Source organism: Sminthopsis crassicaudata, chromosome 1, assembly GCF_048593235.1.
Source record: "Sminthopsis crassicaudata isolate SCR6 chromosome 1, ASM4859323v1, whole genome shotgun sequence".
In the NCBI taxonomy this organism is placed as follows: domain Eukaryota; kingdom Metazoa; phylum Chordata; class Mammalia; order Dasyuromorphia; family Dasyuridae; genus Sminthopsis; species Sminthopsis crassicaudata.
The window spans coordinates 35,995,122-36,021,700 of NC_133617.1; the positions used below are offsets into that span (position 1 = coordinate 35,995,122).

Genomic DNA, 26,579 nt, shown 5'->3' on the forward strand with positions numbered 1-26,579 from the left:
AGTGAATTCTGATGTACTGGTTATTCATTTGCCTTATATTGAGTAACTGTGTTATGATTATTTTTTCTTTTACCTTATCATTAAGTATATGCTAATGGTGTCATTGGTGAACCAGTTTGTGTAAACGGGAAGTAAATCAGTAGGTACTCAGGAGTTAGAGTGCCAAGTAGTAGGAATGTATTCTTCCTATAACAGGGTTACTCCTAGGATCCTGAGAGAGTTTCAGTTTTAGTAATGTGGCAAACCTTTCTCTGGGAACCCCAGACCTGTGGGTATAAGGTTAAGTTGAGGTGAGCAAACCAGGCTATAAAGAGTGAGAGTAGATTCTATGCCATATCCATATGCTATAAATGTGGGAACTCATTTAGAGTTGATTGGAAGATCTTGGGTCTCTATCCTTGCTTTATTGGATACTCACCTGTCACCAGGATCCACGAAAGCAAAAAAAAAATTTTTGGGGAGCATTTTTTAAACAGATAATTTTTTATGTTTTTCTTTACAAATCAGACTTTTTTTCTGATATAATTTTAATTATTGGATAGCAAATATTAATCTTTTTTGGTTTATTTTACCTATTAGTAAGTATGGAAGTTAATATGAGCAATCCTGGATATAAATTATCTAGAGTATTGGTGCAGATAGAGCTACATAGAAGACTTTTAATTAAGGGAACAGCACCTGCCCTAAGAGCTAAAAAAAAATAATAATATTGAAGCTATTTTGCAAGAGGATATTGAAAATGCAACGAGACGCGAAATACTAAGGTGCATGAGAAAGGTAGGATTCTATTTGTTTTCTATATATTATCTGAAGATGTAGGCCTTTTTAAAATTCCTAGCAAGATAGGGATTGCAGAGTGATTGGAGTGTGATCTTAATTAATGAGATAAGTGATTATTACTAAATATTTATTATACTAAGTTTATTAATTAATATGATCAAATATTATTATCTGGAGATAAATCATTATAATTAACTTGGAAGAAAAAGCCATTTGAAAAACAAGAAATATAGATGTTAATAGGTTTCTCCCATGCTATAGAGTATAATATAATATCAGTGGAACCACAGGTCCAAGCTAAGATTTTTTTCAGAGAGAAACCATGTTCCCCTGAGCAATGCCACAGGGCATTTAGGTTACTAGATCATTGTCAGTTGTAAGAGTGCTAACAAGCAAATGTGCATGGTTTCCGCAGTTAATTGCCTTCCTTCAGTATTTCTAATGGAATTACTAAATAGGTCCTTCTTAGTTTTCAAATCCAGTTTTAGGTTACATAGTTATGGGCCCACAAAATCTGAGTTGGAATGATCCTCAGGGGCAATCCTGTACAACTATTACCTGCAGAACAATTCTCTTTACAACATTCCTAACAAGTGGTCATTTAGTTTCTGCTGATGACCACTCATAGGGTGGCCCTTGCTCTTAGATTTACTTAAGATATATACAAATCCAATTTTTCTGTCTTGTTTGTTTAGGAGTTTCTTTACTAAACATCATTACTTCCTTGTTTGATATAGCCTCCAGGTCCATCCTTCCTCCACATACACTCTTAAAAAGTGGCACTGAAACCTGAAGTTTTAATCATGTTATCTGAAAATCTACTAAAAGCAAAACAATTATAAAGTACATCGAGTAATTGTTCATATTGCAAAAGCATATTTCAGCTCACAAAAGTATTCAACTAAGAAGAGCTCCCTTAGTTCATTAGTAAGTTAACATTTTGTTTTGGGCAGGTCTGGAAAGCAAGGAAATTAGATTAGATTTTAACTAACTGGTTTTGTGAGTCTGACCTTTCTTAGGTAGAGAAATATAAGGTTGATGTTAGGATCTACTGCTTGCTCAGGGGCCAACAAATAAATAAATAAATAATATTTGAAATTATAATTTGTGAAGATTAAATTTAGAAAAACATCATCACATTCACTTTCAGGAGCCTATTTATGTGAAGTGGGTGTTGACTTTTAATGGACAGTTTTTCAAGATTATTATCTTCTCAGGTGCACTCATGATCTGTAAATAGAATCAGCATTTATCTTTAAATAACTTTGTTTGATTAGATTTAAGAAAATATACACATAAAAAACTCAGTAAATATAAAAATATTTGCTTGTTTTCCTGCTACTTATCCTTGGGGGAATCTAGGGTTTTTTTTTATGCTTGATTTTGATTCCTTATAATATTAGAGAAGAATAAGGAACCATTTTGAAGACTGGAAGGAAAATTAGTGATCCTGGGGCTTGTCCCTTTGTTCTTTTAAATATTGAATTTTTTGTGTGAATCTAAAAAAAATATTTTTGGCATAATTTATGTTAGGAAAGATGGAAGAAGAAAATATATCTCTGAGAGGCAAGAATTTCCAAATTTAATAGATAACAAAGAAGCAAGTTGACAGTTGACTGTCTAGCACATAGCAGACATTTAAGAAATCTTGTTTTATTAATTATTGGCTTCTAGAAGGAAATTAACAAATTGGACCATTTTCCAGGGTAGGTCAATTTTTTTTTTTTTCAGGCCTAGACCCTACTTGTCTTAGGGCCATTCCAGTTAGTATGGTTTATGCTTAAGACACGTGGTTTTAAGTTGCTAGGCTAGAAGCAACTTAAAGATAAGTGTTTTTGGCTGTATTTATTAGTCTATTTCAGAGCCTGAAAAAACATCATAGAAACTATGATGGGAAGGTGGAGGACTGAACTAGGTGAAAGGATGACCATGATTTTAAAGCCATCTTTGTTACTGACTTATGTTCAAGAAACATCACTTCTGTAGGACTCAGTTTACTTTTTTTGAAAGCAAAGAAATTAGACTAAGTCTTTATCAACTTTAGGATTCTGTGAATCTGAACTTTCCCTGTTCTTAAAAAAAAAATAAAGAAAAAAGGGGAAAAAAGAAAAATCCCTTCTTAACCGTTCGTGGGGTCTTGATTACTTCTTTCTGTTTTGCTCCTGGAGAGTTCTGATATTAAGCACAATCTAGTTTTACTGTTTGTTTTACTTGGCTCAGTTATAAATGTGATCTTTCAGAACTGTATGTTTTGGGGGTGGGGAGGGTGGGGAGTAGGTTTAGAGGGATTGAATGATTCTTTATGTTGAGAAATTTGCTTCCTTTTACTCTCTTCCCAGAGCAGGGACCAAGATGATTTAACTAAAAAACTCAAAGGAAGCTATTTATTCTTTCATTGGTGAAATGAGACAGTTTGGAAAAAGTTGTTCCTTTCTTAGGTCAGTCATATATTTTGCTTTGTAAGAAAGAACACACTTCTGTTGTTTTTTAATCATTAAGAAGCCAGGTTGATTGTCTTGAGTAGTTACTTCCTATTTGTGAACTAAGGATTAGCTTAATGGCCTTTAAATTGGAAGAATGTGAATGCATGAGTTGGTCCTAAATTCTTCCTTCCTTCCTTCCTTCCTTCCTTCCTTCCTTCCTTCCTTCCTTCCTTCCTTCCTTCCTTCCTTCCTTCCTTCCTTCCTTCCTTCCTTCCTTCCTTCCTTCCTTCCTTCCTTCCTTCCTTCCTTCCTTCCTTCCTTCCTTCCTTCCTTCCTTCCTTCCTTCCTTCCTTCCTTCCTTCCTTCCTTCCTTCCTTCCTTCCTTCCTTCCTTCCTTCCTTCCTCCCTCCCTCCCTCCCTCCCTCCCTCCCTCCCTCCCTCCCTCTCTCCCTCCCTCCCTTTTTCCTTTCCTTCCTTTCCTTCTTTCTTTCCTTTTTTTCCTTTCTTTCCTTCTTTCTTTCCTGAGGCAGTTGGGGTTAAGTGATTTGTCCAGAGTCACACAGCCAGGAGGTATTAAATGTCTGAGGCTCAGGTCCTCCTGACTTCAGGGCCAGTGCTCTGTCTACTGTACCATCTAGCTAACTGGTTCTAAACCACTTAGATCAATGGGTTCTTTTTGAGGGGTCTTTAGTTGAGTTGAATTTTTCCTTGTAGATGTATACAGTGAAATATAGCAGTAAAAATATAGATTATTCCATTGATTATGAAATGGTTTAACAAATTGTGAGATACGAATAGAATGGAATAACTTTATGTGATAAGAAACAACACATATGAAAAATTCAGAGAAACATGGGGAATATCTAGAGGACTTGATGTAAAGTAATCAGGACTAGGAAAATAATATGCATAAAGATTACGCAATGTAAATGGAAGAATAACATGAGAAAACTGACCAAATGTAGTCTCAGGAAAGGGGAGAAATGCATCTCTTTCCTTCCATTTCTGTGTGTGTGTGTGTGTGTGTGTGTGTGTGTGTAGGATTTTGAGTAAGGACAGAATCGAACAGTCAATTTGTTGGTTGGTTTGGTGAAATTTTTTTTTTTCACCCTTATTACAAAAGATAGTTTGCTGGAAAGGAGAAGGTGCTAAATATTGACTATTTAGAAATGAATGTGTTGTAAAGACATCAATAACTTTTCAAAACAGGTGATTCAACTGGCATTGATAGATAGCCAGATTTATCTCCGAGTAACACCATTGTTTTATTGATTTGTATTCACTCCATTCTGACTGTGGAAGTAGCATCTGAAATTATTTCTTAACTATTCACCATAGCTCCCCATCTGTGGCCACTTAGCATGTTTGTTTGCCAAAAACCAGAGGGCCTTCTTTGCCCATTTAAGCAAGTGCTCAATAAATAAATGTTTGTTAAATGAATGAATGAACAAATTCAGTCAGAATTTTCTTTCATGCCTCTGTGTGCCTTCTCTAACATTATGTAATAATTATTGAGCACCTTATTAGTGTGAAAAAAGTGAGAGTCTTGGATTGCTTCTGACCTTTGTTTCCTGTAGAGTGAGCAGTACTTGGTTGGGGGTTAAACATTGCCACTTTCTAATTCCTGGGCCCATTCACACCTGTGTTTCTGGGTAGATTACTCTGGATAAGAACAATAAAATCTTTTCACCTCTGGCCTAAGAAATACCTGAGCCAATTCAGGAGAGCATGGGAAAGGAGCAAGGAATTGCTCTCATGTGGCAAGGATTACTTCCATATATTTTGTGGTCATGTTTCTTGTGTTTCTTTGTTTCAGGTTATTTACCAAATAGTGTTTATGCGGTGGAAGCGATGCTGGCTGCAGCGAGCATTGGGGCCATTTGGAGTTCTACGTCCCCTGACTTTGGAGTGAATGTAAGCAAATCTCTTGGAGTTTTCTGGGGCCAAAATCTTCTTTGCACTGGGAAGGACAGATGCCTGTTCAGTTTAACCCTGTGCTTCCCTGTGCTTACACTGACATCTTGTGGCTATTATCAGGAAGCAGTTTTAAGTCTCGCCAATTGATGGCTTTTTCAGTTATTCACAGGGAACAAATCTAAAAATTAGGTTGAGGGGAGGGGCTGGCACTGTCTGCTCACTCCTGGGAATAATAACTCCTGGGTTGGCAATGGAAAAGCCCCAGTTGATTCTTAACTTATTATTATTAGTTTTAGAATAGCTCGAGAGAACAAGTTAGAAGGATTTTTATTGACTGTTCTCTTTTAAAAATATTGTTTATTTTAAACATATGTTTCTTTTTCAATTGTGAGTTCCAGATTCTCTCTCCCAGCCACTGAATAGGCAAGCAATATGATATCAAGTATACATATGAAATCATGTAAAAATAAAAGCCATATTTTAAAAACAGCAAGAAAAATAAAGTATGAAAATCATACTTCAGTTTTTACTCAGATTTTATTAGTTCTCTCTATGGGACTAGATGGCATTTTTTAATGAGTCCTTTGGAATTGTCTTGGGTCATTGTATGAATCAGAATAGCCATATCTTTCACAGTTGATCATCATTACAACATTGCTGTTACTGCTCATAATGATCTCCTAGTTCTTTTCACGTTATTTTGCATTTGTTCATATAGATCTTACCATGTTTTTCTGAAACTACCCCCTCCCAGTTATTTCTCAGAATAGTACTCCATCACATGAGAAAACTGTACAGTAGTACTCCATCACAGTCATATGCCATAACTTATTTAGCCATTTCCCAATTGATGAGCATCCCCTTAATTTCCAGTTCTTTGGAAAAGGAAAAAAGTGGTTATAAATATTTTTGTCTACATAGATTCTTTTTCCTTTTACTTTGATTTCTTTGAGAGATATACCTAGTATTGCGGGGTGTGTATAGTTTTATAGCTCTTTGGGTATAGCTCCATATTATTCTCCAGAATGGTTGATTCAGAATGATTGACCAGTTCACTACTCCACCAATATTTCATTAGTGTACCTATTTTTTCCTCATTCCCTTTAGCATTGTCATTTCTGGTAGGTATGAGGCGACACCTCAGAATTGTTTTAATTTGTCTTTCTCTAATCAGTTGTGATTTAGAACATTTTTTCATATGACTAAAAATAGCTTCGGTTTCTACTGAAGAACTGCCTATTTATGTTATTTGACGATTTATCATTTGAGGAGTGACTTTTATATTTATAAATTTGACTCAGTTCTTTTTTTTTTTTTTTTTTTTTTTTTTTTTGCTGAGGCAATTGGGATTAAGTGACTTGCCCAGGGTCACACAGCTAGGAAGTGTTAAGTGTCTGAGGTCAAATTTGAATTCAAGTCCTCCTAACTTCAGGGCTGGTGCTGTATCCACTGAGCCATCTAGCTGCTCTGACTCAGTTCTATATTCAAAATATAGATACCATAAATAATGAAGCAAATTTCTGATAAAGCATCATTTCTAAATATATATATTTATACACACACAAGAAATGATGCCTTTATCATCTGTTTTATCTGTTTAGCTTCTGTTTTATGAGTGAGCTCATCTCATTCACATTCACAGTTATGATTACTAATTCTCTTTCCGTTCATTTTATTTTCTTTGGTTTCTTCTCTTTCTTTTTATTCTAATCTTCCTCAAAAGATTCTAACCATTGCCTCCCTTAACCCACCCTCCCTTTTGTTATTTCCTCTATCTCTTCTCCTGTTTGCCTGTTGACTAAATTATATTTCTTTACAAATCTGAGGGTGTGGATATATTCTTCCCTTTTTAAACCAATTCTAATTAGAGTTAGGTTCAACCATTGTGTACTATTACCTCATTTTCCCTGCCACTGTAAAAGCTTTTTTTATATGCCTTTTTTATGTAAGGTAATTTCCCCCATTCTTCCTCTTCCTTCCTCCTTCTCCCTCTTTTTCAGTCCTTCTTTTTTTTTTTTTTTTTTTTTTGAGATCATTTCAACACAATTGATACCTATGCCCTCTATGTAAACTTTTAACTGCCATTAATAATGATAAAGATCTTAGGGGTTTCATATATCATCTTCCTGTACAGGAATGTAAACAGTTTACCTTTATTGAGACTTTTGTGATTACTCTTTCATGTTTACTTCAGAGTCTCTACACAGATCTGGTCTTTTCGTGGGAAATGATGATGAAATGAGAGTGGAAGTTCTCGATTTCATTAAAAATTCATTGTTTCCCATCTAGGATTATACTGTTTTGTTGGGTAAGTTATTTTTGGTTGTAGGCTTATATGCTTTGTTCTCCAAAATATCACACTCAAAGGTTTTTTTTACTGCTTTATAGTTAGTGGTGGCTGCTAAATCGTGTGATTTTTCTATGGCTCTGAACAACTTTAAACTTTTTTCTTTCTGGCTGCTTGTAATATTTTTTCTTTGGTTTTGGAGCTTGGGACTTTGGCTATAATGTTCTTGGAAGTTTTCATTTGAGGGTTTCTTTCAGAACGTTTCTTTTCTTTTTTTTTAAACTTTTTTCATTGGTTCTAAGAAATCTGGTCAATTTTCTTTTAAGATTTCTTGAAATATGATGTATATAGACTCTTCTTTTGCTTATGGCATTCAGATAGTCCAATGATTATTATTTTTTTTCTCTTCAATTAATTTTTTCCAAGTCAGTTATTTTTGATATCTATCTAGATCTATCTTACATTTTTCTTTTTTAAAAAAGTCGTTTGAGTTTATTTTAATATTTCTAGTTGTCTTATGGAGTCATTGCTTCATTTTAATCCATTATAGTTTTCTTGGACGATGTTTTTATTTCTTGTATCAAACTGTTAACCTTTCCATCTTTTTTCTTTCATAGCCCCTATTTCTTCCAGTATTTTCTTCTTGTGCTTTAATTTCATTCATAAAAGACATCTTTTTTTCTGAATTTCATATTTATGAATTGTTAAAATTTGCATGAACACATAGAAATATAAAGCAGAGAAGAGTTATTCAATTTCCCATTATACTTTTGGTGAGACTTTTCTTCTGATAGGCAAGGTTGTAATGTTCTTTGGTTCAGTTTCTTGGAGTCTCTGGGGGCAGCTTTTGTTTCAGTTCAGTAATCACCACAAGAACAGCCAGGTGTTAAAGTCCAAATCCTTTATTATCTCTTTCATAGTCTTGTTTCCTTTCCTGGAGCCCAGTTAGCTTCTTTCCTCCCTCCCTCCCTCCCTCTCTCCCTCCCTCCCTCCCTCCCTCCCTCCCTCCCTCCCTTTCTCCTTCCCTCCCTCCTTCCCTCCCTCCTTCCCTCCCTCCTTCCTTCTTTCTTTCTTTCTTTCTTTCTTTCTTTCTTTCTTTCTTTCTTTCTTTCTTTCTTTCTTTCTTTCTTTCTTTCTTTCTTTCTTTCTTTCTTTCTTTCTTTCTTTCTTTCTTTCTTTCTTTCTTTCTTTCTTTCTTTCTTTCTTCTTTCTCTCTCTCTCTCTCTCTCTTTCTTTCTTTCTTCTTTTTTTTTTCTTAAAAGAAATTTTTAAACTCTTTAAAAAAAAAAACAAAAACAAACAAAAAAAACCCTCTTGATTCATATCTCTCAGGAATGCTAGTTGAATTTGTGTCCAAGCTTTGTTTTTCTTTGAGACTTTCCTTGAAAATGATGTGGAGTCATTTTCTTTTGGATTTGTATCTTTAGCATCTCTGTTTAGCATTGTACCATAATAGCTCTTTATGGTGGTTTTTTGTTTGTTTGCTCATTCTTCCAACCTTCTTCTTGTCTTTAGACTTGATGTTAGGGCTACGTTTTGCACCCTTTTTGAATTGAGGTCTGGGTTGGTTCTGTAACTGCTTTCTTGGTGGGGATGAAGGAAGGGAATAGGTACCTACTATGTGCCAAGCACTGTGCTGAACGCTTTATAAATATTATCTCATTTGATCCTGACAACAATCCTGGGAGATAGGTGCTGTTATTTTTACAGTTGAGGAAACTGAGGCAGATAGATGTTAAGTGACATGTCCCTGTCACACAACTAGTAAATGTCTGAAGCTGGAGGTCAGGATTTTCTGACTTTCTGAGTAGCTAAGTGGCACAGCAGGTAAAGCGCTGGGCCTGGAATCAGGAAGACCTGATTTCAAATCCAGACTCAGATATTTACCAGCTGTGTGACCCTGGGTGAGTCACTCAATCCTCTTTATTTCAGTTTCCTCATCTATAAAATGAGCTGAGAAGGAAGTGGCCAACCGCTCTTGTATCTTTGCCAAGAAAACCCCACACGGGGTCACAGAGAGTTGGATGTGCCTGAAACAACTTCCTGACTCCCACTGCATCTGCTGGGTCATCCAGCTCCTCTGACACCTTGGGGTATCTCAGGTGGGACCCACAGACCGGCAGTGTTCCCAGAGTGCAAAATCAGATTGCTGCCCCCTGATGTGAGCTCTGCCTTCCTGACTTGGGTGTGAACAATAGGATTCCCACTCGATTCCCACTGTCAGCCAGTTAGTTATTGTGCTGGATCAGAGGGACAGAACTGCAGGCTCCCCTTGGTCTGGGATTGCTGCCCTGGTTACACCTCTGCAGGCCTTCGACTGGGCTAGAAGCTGGAACTGAGCTTCAACTTCTTTCAGACTAGAATGTCACCCTTCGACCATATTCCCTTTAGTCTGCCTGGATCTGGACCTGGACCTGGGTAGGGAGTGATAGAGCTGCTAGTTGGTCCTCTCCTTGGCACAGAGCCCCGGCATTGATCTGAAGCTCTCCCACTATGGAACTGGGACCTCCTCTTGCCTTGGTGCACCCCTTTCCTCTTTACTAGAATGATCTGCAGGCAGCAGGCTCCTGGCCAGGCTCCATCTCCAGTGTTTGCAGACATTCCTGCCTACCTGGGCCAACCAGGGTTGGAAAAGTGACTCACTGTGACTTTTTCTTGGTTTTCTCCATCAGGATTCAGTCTGTTATGTTACTAGATATGTCTAGAGCAGGGGAGGGGAACGTCTGGCCCACGGGCCTTGTATGGCCTGTGAAATCCTCTGCTAAGGCAATCACAGCCGATGATGAGCTGAAAGCTAGCTGCGATAACCTTCCACTGCTTGAAGTCTGTAAATTGATCATTTTGTATGGTCTGCGAATGATATTATAAATATCCAAATGTCCCTTGGAAGAAAAGACTCCCCCTCCCTGGTCTAGAGGGAGGTTTGTTTGGGGGCAGGATTGCTTAACTTTAGCGCTCCCCAGACTCCTCCATCTTGGCTCTGCCCCTTCACTTTAACCTGTGCTGTTCTCCGCCTGCCTGCAGCCTGCGCTAGGGGGCAGCGTGGCTTTGCTGCACACGGAGCAGTGGTGAGGGGCCAGGCCGGGCTGAGGCCGGCAGCCGGGAGCTGGCAGTGGCCACCTTGTCACGTGCGAATTTTCTCATTCTTCAAATGACACTGATGAGAACCTTCTTTCCAAGGTGACTGCTCTGTCATCTGTGGAAAGAGCTTTCATTTTGCTTGAATGATCCTGTGTCTGGCCTTGCTCAGAGACCATTGCTTTTACTGTCCTGCTCTATTCACTTTACTTTTACATCTTTCTCAGTTGAGTTTTACCATAAATGGCGCTTTCTGCTCGACCTTCATCAAGTCAAAGCCTCGGCAGTTGGGAACTCAAAAGCAGATTTTGACATCATTACAGTTTCCCCAGGATTCTTGTTCTTAACTCATAAGTCTGCTGAATTAGTTCTAGAACCTGGCTAAAGGAGAGGTCATTCATTTGGTCCCACAGAGAAGTATTTGCAGAGAGGGACAGGCTGAGGATGAGGACTGTAGGAGGAGTGTTGCTTTTCTCCTGTTTCTTCTATCAGGTGATGAGAGTTAGTTTAGAGTTGGTAGGACTGTCTTTCCAAGGGACCTTCCCAGCTTCCCGGTGACCCCAGTAAAGAGAAGGTTGCTTCTCCTTCAGTGTCCAAGTGGGAACAGAATATGCTGAAGGGGGGAACTGAAATATTGGTGGCTCTTTCTTCTCAAATAGGCCTGATGTGCTTTAGTGTAAGGATCCTTTAAATGGGCGGTGCCACAGCGCAATAGGAGAGTGAGTGGCCCAGAAGCAATCTCTGTGGATATAGGACTGCCCTGTGGGTGGGATCCCGGCCATACTGAGATAGCTTCGTAATGGGTGACTCTCTCGCTGATTGGCTGTGTGTGTGACCTCACGGGCCCTTTATAAGCCCATTGATTGCAGCCAGTCACTCTCTTTAACCTGGCTCCCTAGCCTGGGATAGCCAAGCCAAGGTGATGGAGCCATGAGAGGTAAGGAGTTTGGTAGAGAACATGTGGGTCTTCAGACCAGGTTCACTAGGGAACCAATAAGTCAGGGCATTATGTGAGTAGGTATAATAAAAGCTTTTAAGATTACAAGTGGCTGTTCTTGAGCGTGCTACTGGTTATTAACTATAGATTCAAGAGATCGTGGCCAGAGACCTTTGAAGGCCTCAGAGGAGGCGAGCCGGTAGAGCTCACACTGCAAAGGACAGTGGTCAAAGGTGCTCTGGTGGGTCTAGGACAGACTAGTAATAGTAACTGCCAGGAGGGCATGTTACACTTTAGGAAGTGGGGGAGCGTGGATGGGGGGGTGCAGAAGTCATTGGAGGGCTCTCCTCGTCCCCCCAGTTGTCGGCGTCATCTGGCACAAACTGCTTGGCCTTTATTTGATAGTGACTTTTCTGAGCTTGTCTTGTTTTCCTCCAGTAAAAGAATGGAAACTTCTGGAAGACAGGGATTGTTTTAATCTTGCCTTTGTCTAGGACCTCCTGGCACAATGGCCAGCCTAGGATGGGATTGTGAGAGGTGTCATATGTGTGATGGCCATTGGACAAGTAACGAGGCCGGAAGAAATAACAGAAAAGCCTCCAGTTGTTTAGTTGGTAAAACATTTTAATCTGCCTTCTCTGGTCATACTCCAAGATGACGCAGAACTAAGAGGAAAGATGTAGAAGTAGGTGAGATGGGGCTTGGATCCTGGGAGGGGTGCTTGGTCAGGAAAAGGGAGGCCTTTCAGAATACCCTGGTCAAGCCAATCCTCGGTGCAAAATCTGAGCACCACGATATAGGTGAGAGAAGAAGTTAGGTTGTACAGATGGCAATGAGTGAGGAGCCCCAGCCCCTGGGGAGAGGATTGGGGAGGCTGCCTGGCTATTGGGGCTCTTTTCCTGCCTGGTGGTGCTTGGAAACTTCTTATTCCTGTCCCAGATATTTGATGGCAAACTTCTGAGTGTTAGATAAAAGTGACAGGCATTTAAAAATAAATATGAGTATAAATTCCACTGAAGTTCTACTGTCAGACCTCCTCATAGTGTGGAGGGTCCCTGGTAAGTCCTGGCCAGGCTTCCAATAGGGATGGGCATGTGCTGGATTGTGCCCATTGTGGGAGGCCCCGTCTTCCTGGGCGAGAGAATCTCATCTCCAGGTCAGCTCTGAGTGGAAAGATGTTTGTCTAGAGCAGCTCTGGAAGGCTGGTACTGAGCTCTGTCTAGGGGGCAGCGGGTCTCACACCGACAGACTCTGGGCGGTGTGTGCTCTCATGCCAGGTGAGTATATATGGGCAGGAGAGACTGAAAGAAGTATCTTTTTTGTGGCCTGCCCACATATCCTGGCTCAGTGCTTTTAGAAGGCACTGTTTTCAAGTCAGAGATCCTGCTGGGCGAGGAGCTAGGGATGGTTGAATCTGGGGCATCAATTGAAGAAACATTTGTTAGGCCTCCTATATTCTCAGGCAATGCAGGTCTGAGGCATATTGGAGGATGTTAGGTATATCAGGAGAGAAGCACTGGGCTGAATAGATTCTAGCCCTTGAAGAAAAAAAAATCTAGTTGAAATTTCTACTGTTCTGGTTCAAAAGGTTGTATCTGCTGCTGATGTTTTAATAGTTTCCTTTCTCATGCTTTTAGCAAGTCAGGAAAATCATTCTATCTGCTCAGTGTGTGGAACACAACATAGCTAATACAGAAAATACTTTATTAGAGAGATCAATTTACAAGGAGAGAACAGAGCAAACACCTGATGTTGCAGCAAATTATAGGAGTGAGATTTTTGACTTATCGGCATATTACAGTGCGAAATGCTTAAGTAATTGAACGGAGATGATAAAAACTTCCTTTCCCCAGCATAGTTTTAATAAATTTTTTTTCTTGCTATTGAATGACCTGTTTGAATAGCAGTAGAACACATTTTGAAGAAATTTGTTAAAATACAGAAAGATTTGCTTTTGAAATAACTAAACCACATTTCATCCTGTAGCAGCACATGGCAAATGAGCAGTAAAGATTGATTTAAGAAGATCCTTGACTTAGTAGCATACTGATTCAACTCCAGCAAATACAGGGATTCCATCTTCATGTAAAATGAGCTAAGGGAACAGCTAAACACAGATGGTCTGGCTATCTTTTATTGAGTGTCCTCTATATACTCAGTCCTATGCTGAGCATTATGGGGGGAAACCAGCAAATGGCAGGTATGATCCCTGCCCTACAGGAGCTTATCCTATATGATAAAGGAGATTGGAGTGCCATAGGAAATCCTACTCACTCTTCATGGCCCAGAGCCACCAGGGCGGTCTCTGAGTTAAGAAGCATTTGCTGATTTCTTATTTTAAACCTATTGGAAATATTGTCCTTCAAAAACCATTAATTGTTTACTGTGTGAAAGACACTGCTAAGTACTGGGGATACAAAGAAAGTTGACAACAAAAACCAGTTGCTTCTCTTGGGGGACTAATAGCCTAATGAAGAGCGAAGGAGTTTATTCTGTTCCTTCGTACTCATTCAGTGACTTCTGCCTTTGCTATGATTCTCTATTCCCTCTTGTGATGTGAAAGTTGTTTCTTTCTTGAAAGTTCTTGCTATTGGAATGTTGGCTCTGTGAGGTCTTAGCCAAGCTGCAGATTTCAGATGGAGATGCCATAATGAACTGCCTGTCTCTTGCCTGGGAGCCACCTTTCTTAGGCATACAGGGTCATAAACTACTGCATCACATCCTAAGAAGACCCCTGGTTCAGGAGGCAAGAGATTTCAGTGCTCATATATATATTATATGTGTACATATGTCTATCTGCATATTCATATGAAATCCTAGCCTCTAAATGATTCAACTGCACTTAAATGGGGAATCCATCTGAGTGTTTGTTTAAAGGGAACAGAATCAGGGAGAGACAAATAACAGCAATGAAATAATCTTTACTCTCAGGGAGGGTACTTATATTCTAACAAGAGAATAACATGTATGTGTATAAGTATATGTATACATATGTATGTGATACACATACATAGATGTGTATCCCATACATATATTTTATGTGTGTATGTGTGTGTGTGTGTGTATGTGTATATATATATACATATATATATATATATATGTATATATATATATATATATGTATATATATATACACATACACACACACATAAAATATACATATAATAAATGAAAGAGGACAAATACAAATAAATGAGGCATGGAAATACAAGGTAGTTAGAGAGAGTGGGCACTAACAGTTGAGGAGCCAGTAAAGATTTTATATAGACAATGATGATTGAGCTGTTTCTTGAAGAAATTAAGTATTAAGTGCCTACTATATGCCAGGCACTGGAGATATAAATACCAAAAAAATGAAACAATTCCTATTTAAAAAAGCTTATGTTATAGGAGAAAAATAAGTACACTTACAAATAGTATAATGAAAGGTACAGTACAACGAATCACTATAAATACAGGATATCCCCCAAATCTCCATGCTGTTTTACACTTTTATGGTGCCATATAGATGTCAAAGTGCATAGAGCATGGGCCTAAAGTCAGGAAAACTAATCTTCCCATGATCAGATCTGGCCTTAGCCAGACCTTTATGAGCTGTGTGATTCTGGGCAAGTTGCTTAACTCTACCTCAGTTTCCTCATCTGTAAAATGAGCTGAAGAAGGAAATAGCAAATTACTCTAGTATCTTTACCAAGAAAACCTCAAATTGGGATGTGAAAAATTGGATGTAACTGAAATAACAGAACAACATAACTTTCCCTCAACTGTTTCTTTTTATTTTGGAGACACTGTTTTTGTTGTGTAAAAGTTTTATCATATTAAAACTCTCATTTTTTTGTTTCTTCCATTTAAAAACATCTTTTTTCTCATTTCTGCAGTTGAGGTATAACATTAATTTTTCTTTCATTTTAAACTTTTTTTTCCTAATTTTGTTCCATTAGGATTATTGTTATATAAGGTATGAAAGTTAGATTTTGAACTGTGCTTTTGGTTATGATAGTCATTCCCTGGTTTCCCAGACACTTTATAAAAGAATGCTTCCATTCCTCAGTGTGTTTATAATTTTGAGTTTTTCATCCATAGTTCTCTCATGTTTGTTTCCCCCCCATTTTTGGGTTTTGTTTTCACTGTTCTCTTTCATTGGTCTGTCTTAAAAAGGTGTTTTCTCCCATTTTTCTCTCTTCTTTCAGTTTTTCTTTTTCTTTATTCTTTTGTTCCAGTTTGTGATCTCATAAGTACAAGAAATTTCTGAGTAGGGAAACTGTTTATCCAGTGCAGATCTGCTCCTTTTTGATTTCAAAGAGTTGCCTGGGGCACTGAGAGGTTCAGTGATTTGCCTTACCCAGGGTGTCATTCAGGCAAGACTTCTTGAACATGACTTCTTGATTCTGAGGCTAATATTCTGTGCCCTATGCCAGTTTTCATAATTTCTGCTTTATGTTACTTTTTAGTACTTCTTATTTATTGGTTGATGTGTTTTTCATCTTCAAATCAAAATAGTGCTTTGATTATTTTTATAAGATCCTAGGATTTTCATTTATTTATTTATTTTTGGTGAAGCCTTTTTCATACCTTTAATTACTTTAGCCTAGTTCTCTTTGTGTTCTATTGTTATACAGGAATACTAATTTTAACAGCGTAATTCTCCTCCTAATGAAATCCTAAAATTAGTGACTAGGGATTTTCCTCTTTTGGATGATTAATGATATCTTTTTTCTTTTCCATCCTAGGGTGTCCTGGACAGGTTTTCCCAAATTCAGCCGAAACTTATCTTCTCTGTAGAAGCTGTTGTATATAATGGCAAAGAACATAACCACATGGAAAAGTTGCACCGGGTTGTTAAAGGTATCTGTTTTTCTTGTCTGTGAACTAGTAGAGTGAAGTATGCCAGCACCTATTTAAGTAAGAATGGGGGAGCAATGGGTTTTTTTTCCTCACTTCTTAAAAGTCATGGAAGAGATATATGATTGAGGTTCTAAATTATGTTATGTTTTAAAATGTCAGCATAATGTCTCGCTAGTTCACAGAAATCACAGAATTTCAAAGTTGAAGAGACCTTCATGGCTATCTAGTATACTTTATACTTCTCCAAATATTCTTTCTAAAACATATCTGATGAGGGGTTGAAGACATCCCATGAGAGAGAATCTACTACCTTCTGAGATAGTTTGGACTATTTTTAGATGGTTCTAATTGTTAGGAAGTTTTCCTTACATAAGACACAATTTGTCCCATTATAGCTTCCACCCATTGCTTCTCACTTTTCCTACTGGGATCAAACAAGTTTAATCCATCCAAATGAAACCTCTTGAATTTTTGAAGATAGCTGTCAAGTTCTCACTATGTCTTCTCTTCTCCAGGCTAAATATCTTTCTTTCTTTTAACTTGTCTTAATCTGCCATGAACTTGAAGCCCTTCACCATCCTGATTGCCTTTTTCTGGATGCTTATTAGTTCCTAAAATGTGGAGGTCTTAACTATATAAAATGCTTCGGATGTGGTCTGACAAAGGCAGAGTACATTGGGACTTTCATCTCCTAATTCTTGTAGGTTTGCCTTTTAAAACTCAAGAGGTTATATGGTTGATAGTTAAAGCATTGGACTTCGAGGGGAGGCAGGAAGATTTAGATTCTGCCTTAGTCATTAAGTCATTTGGTTTGCCTCAGTTTTCCCTGTGGCAAAATGGGGATAATCATAACATCAGGGTTTTGAGGCTCAAATGAAATAACATATAAAGTGTTTTGCAAACCTTAAAGCACTTATATAAATGCTTACTACAAGTACAGACTATGACTATTATTATAACAATGACAATTACTACTACTATTGCCATTTTTATGAATTTTTGACTTTCCTATTATACAATTCAGTCATTGGAAGCTTCTAGTTGCTCAGAAACTTCAGATCTTTTCCAGACTAACTTCTGTCTAACCTACTCTCTTCATCTGATACTTATTAAATCCCTTTGTTGAACCTAAGTGTTAGACCTTGGGTTCATCCCTATTAGATGCCATCTGACTGGATTCAGTCCATTGTTCTAGCCTGGGATTATCTATGGGATCCTGACACAGACATCTATCCCTCCCTTATATCCCTTTCAGTTTAAGATCAATTGTATATTTGGCAAGATGCCATTGACTTCTTTATCCAGGTTGTGGTACAAATGTTAAACAGTATAAGACAGAGCAAATTTCATGGGACACTTGGAAACTGCCTTCCAAGTTTCTTGTGTAGTCCGTGTCTCTCTGGCTTTACCATGGAATAGCAGGAGAGATTGTCAGATTGTCAGTATCAATCAAATGTAGGTAAGCTATGGAGATGCCCCTGACCTAAGGGCTTGGTAACTTTGACAGAAAGGAGATAGGAATGTGATATGATTTGTTCTTCATGAAGCCAGCTTGGCACTAGATGATGACTTATCTTTATTGCTGTATTGATGCTTACTAATCATCTTTAATAATACTTCCTAGAATTTTTCCAGGAATTGAAGTCTAGCCTATAGTTTATAGCTTCCTTTCTCTTTACCTTTTAAAAATTATACAACTTTATTCCTTTCCATTCCTGTGGTATCTCTCTTATTTGCCATGATTTTTCATATATTACTGCCAATGGCTCATCTGTCATAACTATCAATACTTTTAGCATTGGAAGATATAGTTCATCTGGGTAATTGACTTAAATTCATCAGTGATAGATCTAGGTAAGCCTTTTTTTATTTACTTATTTATATTGGTTATCATCTCTCTTATTAGCCATTTTTCTTCTCTCCATTCAGGTCCAGAGCTTCATTTTCTACTTGAGGAAAAATCAGAATATGAATTTAGAAGCTTTGCTTCTTCTCTTTAGTCACTTAACATTGTGTTGTCCATCTTCAGCAGTGACCCTTATACCTTCTTTGATCTGCCTCTTTTCTCCAATATAGATTTATTTATTTAAAATTTTTTTATGTATTTTTTTTCAGTTACATATAATAACAATTTTTAACATTCATTTAAAATTTTGTTGAGTTCCAAATTCTCTTTCCCTTCTCCTCTCCTTGAGAAGGCAAGCTTTGATACAGCTGTGAGATCATGCAAAACATATTTCCTTATTTGTCATGTTGCAAAAGAAAACACAGACCAAACCACCCTCCCTCCCCCCGCCAAGAAAAAATAAGATAAAAAAAAATCATGCTTTAATCTCCATTCAGACTCCACTCATCAGTTCTTTCTCTGGGTATGGATATAGTGTTTTTCATCATACATACTTCAGGATTTTCTTGGATGATTGTATTGCTGAGAATAGCTAAGTCATTCAAGCTGACCATTGAACAATATCCAGTATTTTTCTTACCTTTTTTCAGTACTGCCAGCTTTTGCTCCCCTGACAGTAATTATTCTTATAAAATTACAGAATTCTACTCCCCCCACCATTTTCTAATACCAGCTCTAGCTTCCTTCTTCTCAGATATCTAAGTTGGTGGGTGACTTTTCTGTGGCTTCAGGCAACCCCTCTTTTCCTTCATATCTGGATTCTTTGCCTTTGAGTTTTCAGAATTTCATCTTTTGGCTCTTCCTGTCTTCTCAAACCTCATGGACTGGTTTTTCCAGTCAGTTTTTTCTTAGAACCCTGTTCTAATGATTATGGTACATTATGCTTGACTTCTTTCTATTTTGTTGGCACAAATTCTAAGAGGAAATGGACTTCTCCCCTGGAACATCCAGGTTTCAACTATTTCCACCAGAACTAATTCTTCCATTATGTGAGTCAGTTCCCACAAATGTCATTTTCCTTCTTAGTTTTTTTTTTTTTTTTTTTTTTTTTTTTTTTTTGGTAAGGAGTATATTACCCTCAAGACAAATCAATCGACTTTTTAGCTGTTTTGTTTTTTTGGCAGAGCTAGAACTTCCTGTGCACTGCTCAGGTCTGTTTGGTTTCCCAGGTTTGTGTGTCTCTGTTGAGAACACAGCTATTTCCTTTTTAAGTCCAGGCTCTGTCCACGTAGTCCGCCTTCCCTCCAGTCCCCTTTTCTTCCCCCTGGTGATCTCCCTGTGACTCTCCTCAGGGCTTCCTGGGCTTCCTCACTGGAATGGATCTCCTTCTTTTAAGGGCTGTCTCAGCCTCCCTTTTACCAGCTTGGGTCCCTTGTGCTTGCCCCTCAAGGCTATGGTTCCTAATGGTAGTGAGACTTGTCAGCTCTGTCCCTGGTAGTCAGGCCCAGCCTAGTGCTTGGAGCCGTCCTTTCTCAGACTGGTCTCTTATGGCCTGGATGTCTCTCCTACAGTTAATCTGTGTACTATGTTCCTGGGCAAAGAGCTATCTTTCTTGCATTTTAGGCCATATCCTTGAACCCCAGAGCCTCTCTTCAGGCATCTTTTTAGGCCCAGAAGGGCCATATTTGCTTCTTACTTCTGCATCCTTGTCCTGCCTGGTCAGCAGTGAAGAAACCGTGTATGCCCCTATGGGGGTCAGGGCTTACCCCAGATTTTGGTGTACCTCCTGTTGGCAGGAAGTGTTGTCTATGCCTTGACTCAGAACAAGTGAATTGCCACCCATTTTGGTAAGTCTTGGTAATTCTTTGTGGCCTTTGGATGCTGGGCAGGCCCAGGAGGAGGACTGCTTACTTTTGTCATTGTGAGGTCCACACATATGCCCTCATCAGGGAGCAGCCATTGTTCTCCCTTCTCCCTCAGAGCCAGTGTCGCACCTGCCAGCACCTATGGTACTACTTTATTGCCCCTTGGAGGACAGGCAGCATTAGCTCCTTCGTCTTCATAAAGAGCCTTAATTTGTGTTTGTTAGTCCCTGTTTTTCAAACTGCTTGGGAACTTGTCTCATCAACAACTTTTGAACATAGTTGTGAGAGAGCCTCTTCAGCATTGTTACAAAAGAGAACCCCTAAATGTACTATCTTTCCTTATTTCAGTAACTCTAACCTGTTTTATAATCTGACATTTCTTCTTTCACTACCTTCTGTTTCTCTTCTTTTTCCTTTAGGGCCTTCTCTTAGCTTTCTTCTTTTTCAGATTGAGTTGTTATTCTTCAACTTGGCATCTTATTCTTCCGTTTCTTTGCACCAAATTCAGACTCTAGCTTGCTTTACAATTTCAAAGCTCTCCAAATTGTCTTCACAATTTCCTCTTTCACATATAACAAAATTTTTCTTTTCCAAGCCTTTACACTTTATAGTCTTTTTTTTCTGAAATCAAAGTAGAGGAAAGTATCATATTATTTTATTTCTTCCACCTTTCTCAGGGCTTCCTGACTTGAAAAAAGTGGTAATGATACCATATGTGAGTTCCAGTGAGAAGATTGACATTTCGAAGATTCCTCATAGGTAAGCTGATTTAATGCTTTGACCTGCTTCAGTATTCCCATAGGAAGAATAATTCTTTATGAAAATAGAGGTTGAGAGAGCTTTAGAAGTGAGGTGTGAAAGAGACTATAGGACTGAACTTCCAAGCCAGGGTCCTTGTATAGATAGATTTCAGTGAGCCATGACCTTGGGTGAGGAAAACTTATATCTTTATTTTTTTCTAACTTCTAACTGAAATTTGGTAGTTCTTTCAATTATAAATTAAATTCCATTTAAAACTGTTATGAGAAGGGATTAATAGGTTCTGCTAAAAGGATCAAAGTTAAGTCATCAAACATTTATTAACAGCTAACTTTTGCCAGATACTGCCAAGTTCTGGGAATACAAATACAAGCAAAAAAAGGATAATTCCTGTCCTTTAGGAGCTTACATTCTAATGGGGGAAGACAAGTCATAAAAGGTAGTTAAAAAGCAAGGGATGAAGGAGAGTGGGAGTGGAGAATGTGTGCAGAAAGTTGAAGAATGTGTACAAAGAAGCCTGGAGAGGAGGGAAAGCTGGCCTGGGCCTCTTCCTCAAAGGGAGGTTCTGGAGGGTAAAGGGCCATAACGCTGCTTATGGGGAAAGGCACAGGTTAGGATGAGAAGGCTTCTGGGGATTGTTTGGAGCACAGAGTCTATAGAGTCAGGGGTGAGGTCCTGAGTGGAGTGCCCCCTTTTATTTTGAGATCCAGAGAAGAGAGGGACTTAACCATTTTACGTGGTAGATAAGTGTCAGAGCTGGGGTGGGAACCTAGGTTCCTGGACCTCGTTGCACTCAGTGACCTGTCTTGAACAATTATGGAATCATTCTAGGTATACTATAATGAGGGCTCCAGGAGTAATACTGCATCTGTCACTCATAGGTGGGGGAGAGTGCAGTGGTCCAGGGAGGCTTCAGGGAGGAGGAGGAGGCTGACTAGTCCTAGGTGTGCTCTGAGTTCTGGGGAAGGTTTGTATGGAACACACAAAGGAAGATGGAGCAGAAGTGAGGATGGTGGGTGTTGAGTGGTCAGCCTGAAGGTGCTGATTGATTGCTATGGTATTGGATGAAGTGAGGGTGAGCAGAGGCCAGATCATACTGGACTGACTAAGGAATGGGAACTTGAACTTGGTCCATAGTGGAGAGTCAATAGAAGTAAACAGGTGAACTCATCTGAAAGTGGGAGTCAGCTTGATGGACCCATGTCATGAATCAGGCTTTTTCTCTTTTTTTGGTAATTGGTAGATTAAAGTGGCTTGGCTGGACGGGGGTGTGAGGATTTTGGAATTCTAGTCTTGCTTCTGCCACAGGCTCACTGTAACTGTCACCAAGTTATTTTATGTCTCTGGGTCTCGGCTTACTCGTCTGTGAATTGGATGTGAGGGACAGGAATTTAGCATATCAGAATTGGAATTATCTCTCTGGTTCTTTCATAAGGAGTTTTCTGGCTCGAAAGTCCTATTTTTAGTAGTTCTAGGCAGGGAATTAGAATTAGTGGTGTGATTCTGCCTTGTAGCAAACTGTCTGAGGGTAAAGCTTTGAAATGTCTGACTCCCAAGTTGGGCATCTCTTACATTCAGAATGTGTTTATCAGTAATGGAGAACATTGGCTGGGCTGCATTATCCACTTCATTTAGCTTTGTATAATACAAGAAGCTTCCCTCATTAAACCTTTGCAGTTCACTTGCCAGTACTATTCATCTTTGGTTTCTGGATGCCCCAGATAAACTAAAAACACATCTCTACACAGATATACTGACTGGGCTAGAGTAAAAACATCTTCCGAACTTTCCAGTTTTAGCAAAGCAACAAAAATGGTAGAAATTTGGTTTGATTTCTCATTCATTTGGGGAAAAAAGGCTTTGTTTTTGTCAAGTTGGATTAAGTGTTTTATATAAATGAAATTCCTATAGGACTAGAGGCATAAACAAGCCTTTTTTTGGCCATAAAAATCAGCAGTGAATAACATTGACATTTGTAAGTAGTGTGGGGTGTTTATTTATTAGAGAGATACCTTCTTTTTGATGTACTTTCTAAACCTTTGGAGCTCCCCAGGGTCAGGCTCCAGAGTCCTTAAGGATTCCATCTAATATAAGAAAGTACAACACCGCTTTGAGCCCAGTGCCTAGCATAGAGTAAATGTTGGCTGACTGATGGAAGTGCTCTGCTTTTATTGCAACATTGTCATCCTTAGCAAATGTCTTTAGGCTAAATTTCTTTTCTTTTTTCTTTCCAGTGACAGGTAGAAAAATACATTTGCTAAACAGCACAACAGTTGGATTTTGTATGAACAAAGGGTGAGGGATGGGGAATCGGGGTTTATGGACTCTTTGGGGGCTTTAAAGATTCTCAGTTCTTTCACCTGATAACCATGAGATTTGGAGGAATTCATTTCACCACTCTGGGCCTCAGTTTACTTATATGTAAAATAAAGGAATTGGATAAAATTATCTTTATGGTTTCTGTTTCTATTGATCTCAAGGTCGGAAAAAGGCTCTTCAGTGGGTCTTACCTTTTTCTGTGATTGCACGACCTGTGGTCGGTCATAACTGAGGGAGAAGGCCTGTTAGATGAATGCCTGCAAACCTCCATGAAGTTGCCTTTCATTCTTAGGGAGCAGCTTGCAGCACTTGCTTCTTACTGGGTATAAGGCACATAGCCGCAGAAAGTTTGCCTGGCTCCCAGTGAAAGTCATTGAGTGGTTTTTAAAGTTGCAGAGAGAGCCATACCTCTTGTAATATAGAAAAAGTGAATTAATTTGACCTCCTCTCCATGGCCCAGCCATTCAGAGGTAGTCTAACCTAGTGGCTGGAGCTGGCCTTGGAAACAAGTTCATATCCTAGCTCTGATACATGTTGGCTGGGGTAATCCCTGGCAAGTGTTTAGTGCTACAGAAAGTTCTCTTACTCTCCTACTCATGGCATATGCAACAATTTTGATCTTTTAGAGTGTCTTTGCCCTATGTTTTAGAGAGGAGGAGTTTGCAAATAAGAATGTCTAGTGCTAATTAGGTATCTAGCACCATGCTAAACTCTTTACAGTTATCATCTTGTTTAATCTTTACAACAATCTTGGGAAGTAAGTGCTGTTATTACTCTATGTTATAGATGGGGAAATTGAAATAAAACAAGTTAAATGACTTGTCCAGGGTCATACAGCTAATAAGTGTCTGGGGTTTGCATTTGAACACAGATCTTCCTGTTTCTAGTCCCTTCACTCTATGCACTGCATTACCAAGCTGTCCAAATCAGATAATTAACGAAAACAGGGGAAATTAACCTCTTTAAGAATGAAAGTCGCCACATTTATTTAAAGAGCCATTTTAACAGCGATAGCATAAAACAATGAATGTGATAATTACAAATGATTTTTATTTGCTGAGTTTATTAAATAAAGCGTTTCTAAAATTCTCTAATATCTCCTAAGATCCAACTTCAGAGCTTTATGTTAGCTAAGTAGAGCTCCGGGTCTTTCTTCCCTTGCACCAGAAGGTTTTCAGGGGCAAGCCCAGCAGCTTACTTAGTCTAAGTGTAAGAAGGCTTTTAATCAGCCAGTTGGCCACCAGGCAATGGGTAGTTTGGCTTATGGTAGGTCTTGAAAACCTTAGACAGGGAAGGATTATGGTAGAGTATCTGTTCTGCTGAATTAGAATAAACTTAGCTGAAGAACCGTGGCCTTGTACATTTGCTTTGTGACTGGTAAAGCAATATCAACCACATTTCTTTTGAACTGCTACAGAATGAAAAAATTGTTATTCGTTTAAATGAACTTTTCTTTATTTGGATGAAATCAGTGATAAGTTTAACTATGTACTTTCTCAGTTTACAGCATCCAATGTCATTATCTTCTGGGAAGATTAGGGTTCCATTGTGAGTGAAGAACATTTCTCAGATGGCCCCTAGGATTATGTGCCACAGTTCAGAAAATCCTGAATGATCTGTAATGTTTTCTATATCTGTCTACAGCATATTTCTAGATGACTTCCTTGGAGCTGGGAAAGGAGACCAGGCCCCCCAACTGGAGTTTGAGCAGCTGCCTTTCAACCATCCCCTCTTCATTATGTTTTCCTCGGGTACCACTGGTGCTCCAAAGTGCATGGTGCATTCCGCTGGGGTAGGTCATCTTTCCATGACTCAGATGAGGTGTTTGTCACAATGTGTGTTGCTTTAGAGAAGTACTGATAATCCTCATTTTATGAGTGAAGAAATGGAGGATGACAGTTTGTGGGGCTTTTCTAATTTGGCAGCAGCTGCCAATGTCAAAGCCTTCCTGAGTGGTGGGCATTGTTGGCATCAGGAGAAATAATATTGGTGGAAACCCAAGTGGTTTTTTAGAAATGCAAATAACTGCTACCAAAACTCAATTGGAATCTACTGCCTGTACAATGCTTGTACTTCTACCCTAGTGTAAAGTTGATTATTCTTTACTGTTTTCCCTTGAAACATTACTCTCCTGAAGAAATAGGGAAAGAAAACATTTGCCAGGTTTTATTTATTTAGTGCCTCACAGTTTACAAAGTGGTTTACAGATACAAACTCATTTGGTCCTTAAGGTCAAGGTGATTGTCATTATTGTCTTCCTACAGATGAGGAGCCCAAGAGTCCCTGCGAGTCAGTAACTTGCCTGTGGTTATACAGCTAATGATGTCAGAGGTAGGAGTCCAGCTGAAATCACCTGGATTCCAAGGCCTGCCTTTCTTTTACTATTGTACAGTGTTGCTTCTGCATTCCCCAGAATTTATCAGTCAGATATGAAATAAAGAAAATTTGGAAGCAAGTGGAAATAAAGACATCACACTTTAGCATTATCCATAGTTCTAAAGTCACTTTATTAGTTTAGGAATATAAAATCATATCACATATAACTTAGTTTGAGATTAAATTTAATAAGTCTAGCATGTTTTGAGCAAAAAAAATCAATTTTTTAAAATACAAACTTTCAGATTTCTGGCAAAGGATGTATAACTGATCCTTTCTTAAGTGTAATCATTTAAACTAAATGGAAAAACATCAGCAGAAGTAAACTCCATTGGTCAGACAGCTTAAAATTCCTCTGATTTATTATGTAGTATGGTTACTGAAGTCTCCCTTTGCATTCTATTCCTCTTGAAAGATCTTAGAAATCTGTTTTGTCTGTCCTGTTTGAAATTTAATCTGAACCTCTGCCAGTGTTCTTGTGCTTACTTCACTGCAAGAAAGGCATTTGAATACAGAGAGAAATATCTTAAAGCTTTTATTTGAAATACTAAGCTTAAAATAGAGGAATATCCATGGGAGAAACAAAATGTCGTGGTTATCAGCCTATTGTCTTTATTAAATTTCTTTATTAAATGAATTCATCATTTTGTAATGATGTGAGTTTACATGTGTCCTATTTCAAGCAAAATAACATAAGAAAATACATAATTATAGAGGAGAGAAGTTTAGGATGATTGTTTATTTAGCATATGTTATACCAGGAAATTCACTTAAGTAATGCTTTAAAGTCAGATTCGTTTTACAAAAGTTAAATTTCTTTAAAAGTTTGTGAGTATTGTGTTCCTCTAATTTTCTGTCATTTCTACTTTTCTCCAAATTATAATCTTCTCTCTTTGAGGGGAGCACTTATCCTTGGTCTTTGCTATCTCTTTTAAATATTTTTTCTTTCAAGTCCAGGAGAATAGGGGAAGAGAAGAAAGGGAGGAAATAAACAAATCATTTTTCTCGGTTCCTTCTCTGTTTTAAAGGAAACTAGATCTATAGAGTAACTATAACTTTGAATGGAAGGATCATTCAGCAGAGATTCAAAAAATTATTTGAATGTTTTTAATAAGAATATATAGAGGGAATGTAGGTATTTTTTTGT

At 38.4% G+C, this 26,579-nt stretch overlaps 1 protein-coding gene across 2 annotated transcripts in view; it reads left to right on the forward strand.

Moving 5' to 3' along the window:
- The window catches only part of AACS (acetoacetyl-CoA synthetase), a 93,366-nt gene that overhangs the window by 16,242 nt on the left and 50,545 nt on the right, over nt 1-26,579 (forward strand). For both annotated transcript variants that reach the window (XM_074286252.1, XM_074286338.1), the window contains exons 5-8: nt 5,020-5,117; nt 16,153-16,267; nt 20,656-20,737; nt 24,701-24,848. In XM_074286252.1, the coding sequence (XP_074142353.1) occupies nt 5,020-5,117; nt 16,153-16,267; nt 20,656-20,737; nt 24,701-24,848 (443 nt within the window). The remainder of the gene's footprint in view (nt 1-5,019; nt 5,118-16,152; nt 16,268-20,655; nt 20,738-24,700; nt 24,849-26,579) is intronic.